This window comes from Eschrichtius robustus, chromosome X (genome assembly GCF_028021215.1).
Source record: "Eschrichtius robustus isolate mEscRob2 chromosome X, mEscRob2.pri, whole genome shotgun sequence".
NCBI classification, from domain to species: domain Eukaryota; kingdom Metazoa; phylum Chordata; class Mammalia; order Artiodactyla; family Eschrichtiidae; genus Eschrichtius; species Eschrichtius robustus.
In genome coordinates, this window is record NC_090845.1 from 66844087 (window position 1) to 66845535 (window position 1449).

A 1449-nucleotide genomic window follows, 5' to 3' on the forward strand; every position below is an offset into this window, starting at 1 on the left:
TAATAACTTACCTGGTAATTTCTCTAACCAGATCATGACAGGTGACCCTCCACCAGCAATGTCAATAACTGGGGGAAAGTTTGAATTCATCATAAATCCTTAGAACTATGTTTTGAGAGGAAAAATAATTCTATTTATGTGAGAATTCCCAGTGATTGAAATTAAGTTGTAAAAATCGTATTGCAAACACTAATTTTCAGACAAGTACTCAGCCTTCACACCTCTCAGTCTCCATGGCTGTGGTAGAACTTGCATCCAATTGTTGTACTGATGATGTCATCTATGACAAAGTAGTAGACATTGGAAGAGTTGTCCCTGTGGGTTCAGTATCTATTCAACACAGTGTGGAAGGAAAGATGTTTTTAAGGAAACTGTGCTTACTTTCATTCCTCTCACCATTTGAAGTTAAAACTAAGTTTTATAATTCAGAGATGAGTGACTTGTTTCTTGAAATCCAGATTCAGAATATTTCATCTTCAACTGTCTTTATACAAAAGGTTTCCTTAAAGCCGTCTGAAATGTACACTGGGGCAGAATTAAATACTGTCTATCAGGCTGGAGAAGATGAGTGTACCTTTGGAATGAGAACATTTTTGCAGTCAATGGAAGGACGCCAGTATTTATACCACCTTCAGCTCAAGCAGAAATTTTCAGAGAAAGCTGCTACCATTAGAGGACTAGTAAAATGGGAAAATTGGATATAGTGTGGAAAAGAAATCTAGGTGAAATGGCAATGCTACAGACAATTAAAATTGAACGAGAGCCTCCAGGTTATGGAAACATGAGGCTGTCTTTGGAGACAGTCCCAGATACTGTAATTCTAGAAGAGCCTTTTCATATTACCTGTAAGATAACAAACCACAGTGATTGGAAAATGAAATTGGTTTTGAAGATGTGTGATACAGATTCTATTTGTTGGTGTGGTGATTCAGGAAGATATCTTGGAAAGCTACCTCCAAGTTCAACACTCAATTTTACCCTGACACTACTCTCCTTACAACTGGGCCTACAAAGTGTCTCTGGCATACAAATAACAGACAAATTATTAAAGAAAATATACGTCTGTGATGATGTGGCAAAAGTTTTTGTAATACTTTCCATGGTTAAAATGAGAAGCTGAAGAAAATTTCCAGTATTATGCTCTCCAGGGCATTTCACAGAAAAGCTTTTCATAGTTTTGTTAGCAGCAAAATGACCAACTAATAACAAACATACAGGCAGATTATTTTCATTTACTTTCTTTGAAACCGTGAATGCATTAAGAATTAAACATATATTGATCTCAAAAAGAACAATCTTGACTTTGATCTTATTTGAAGTACTTTCCAATTCTAAGTTTGTATGTTTCCTAATATTTGTGACTTGATTAAGGTCATTACAGGTAGTCGTTGAAATTTTTTTTTTCAGAATGAGGTCACCATTTAAAAATGATTACAACTGCTTTCCAGA

General features: G+C 35.3%; 1 protein-coding gene across 1 annotated transcript; it reads left to right on the forward strand.

Moving 5' to 3' along the window:
- Window positions 1-233: 233 nt before the first annotated feature.
- On the forward strand, window positions 234-1120 carry LOC137756340 (trafficking protein particle complex subunit 13-like). The gene is given in 2 exon segments (XM_068532634.1): window positions 234-681; window positions 684-1120. Coding segments are annotated over 2 exon segments (885 nt in total).
- The last annotated feature ends 329 nt before the right edge of the window (window positions 1121-1449 follow it).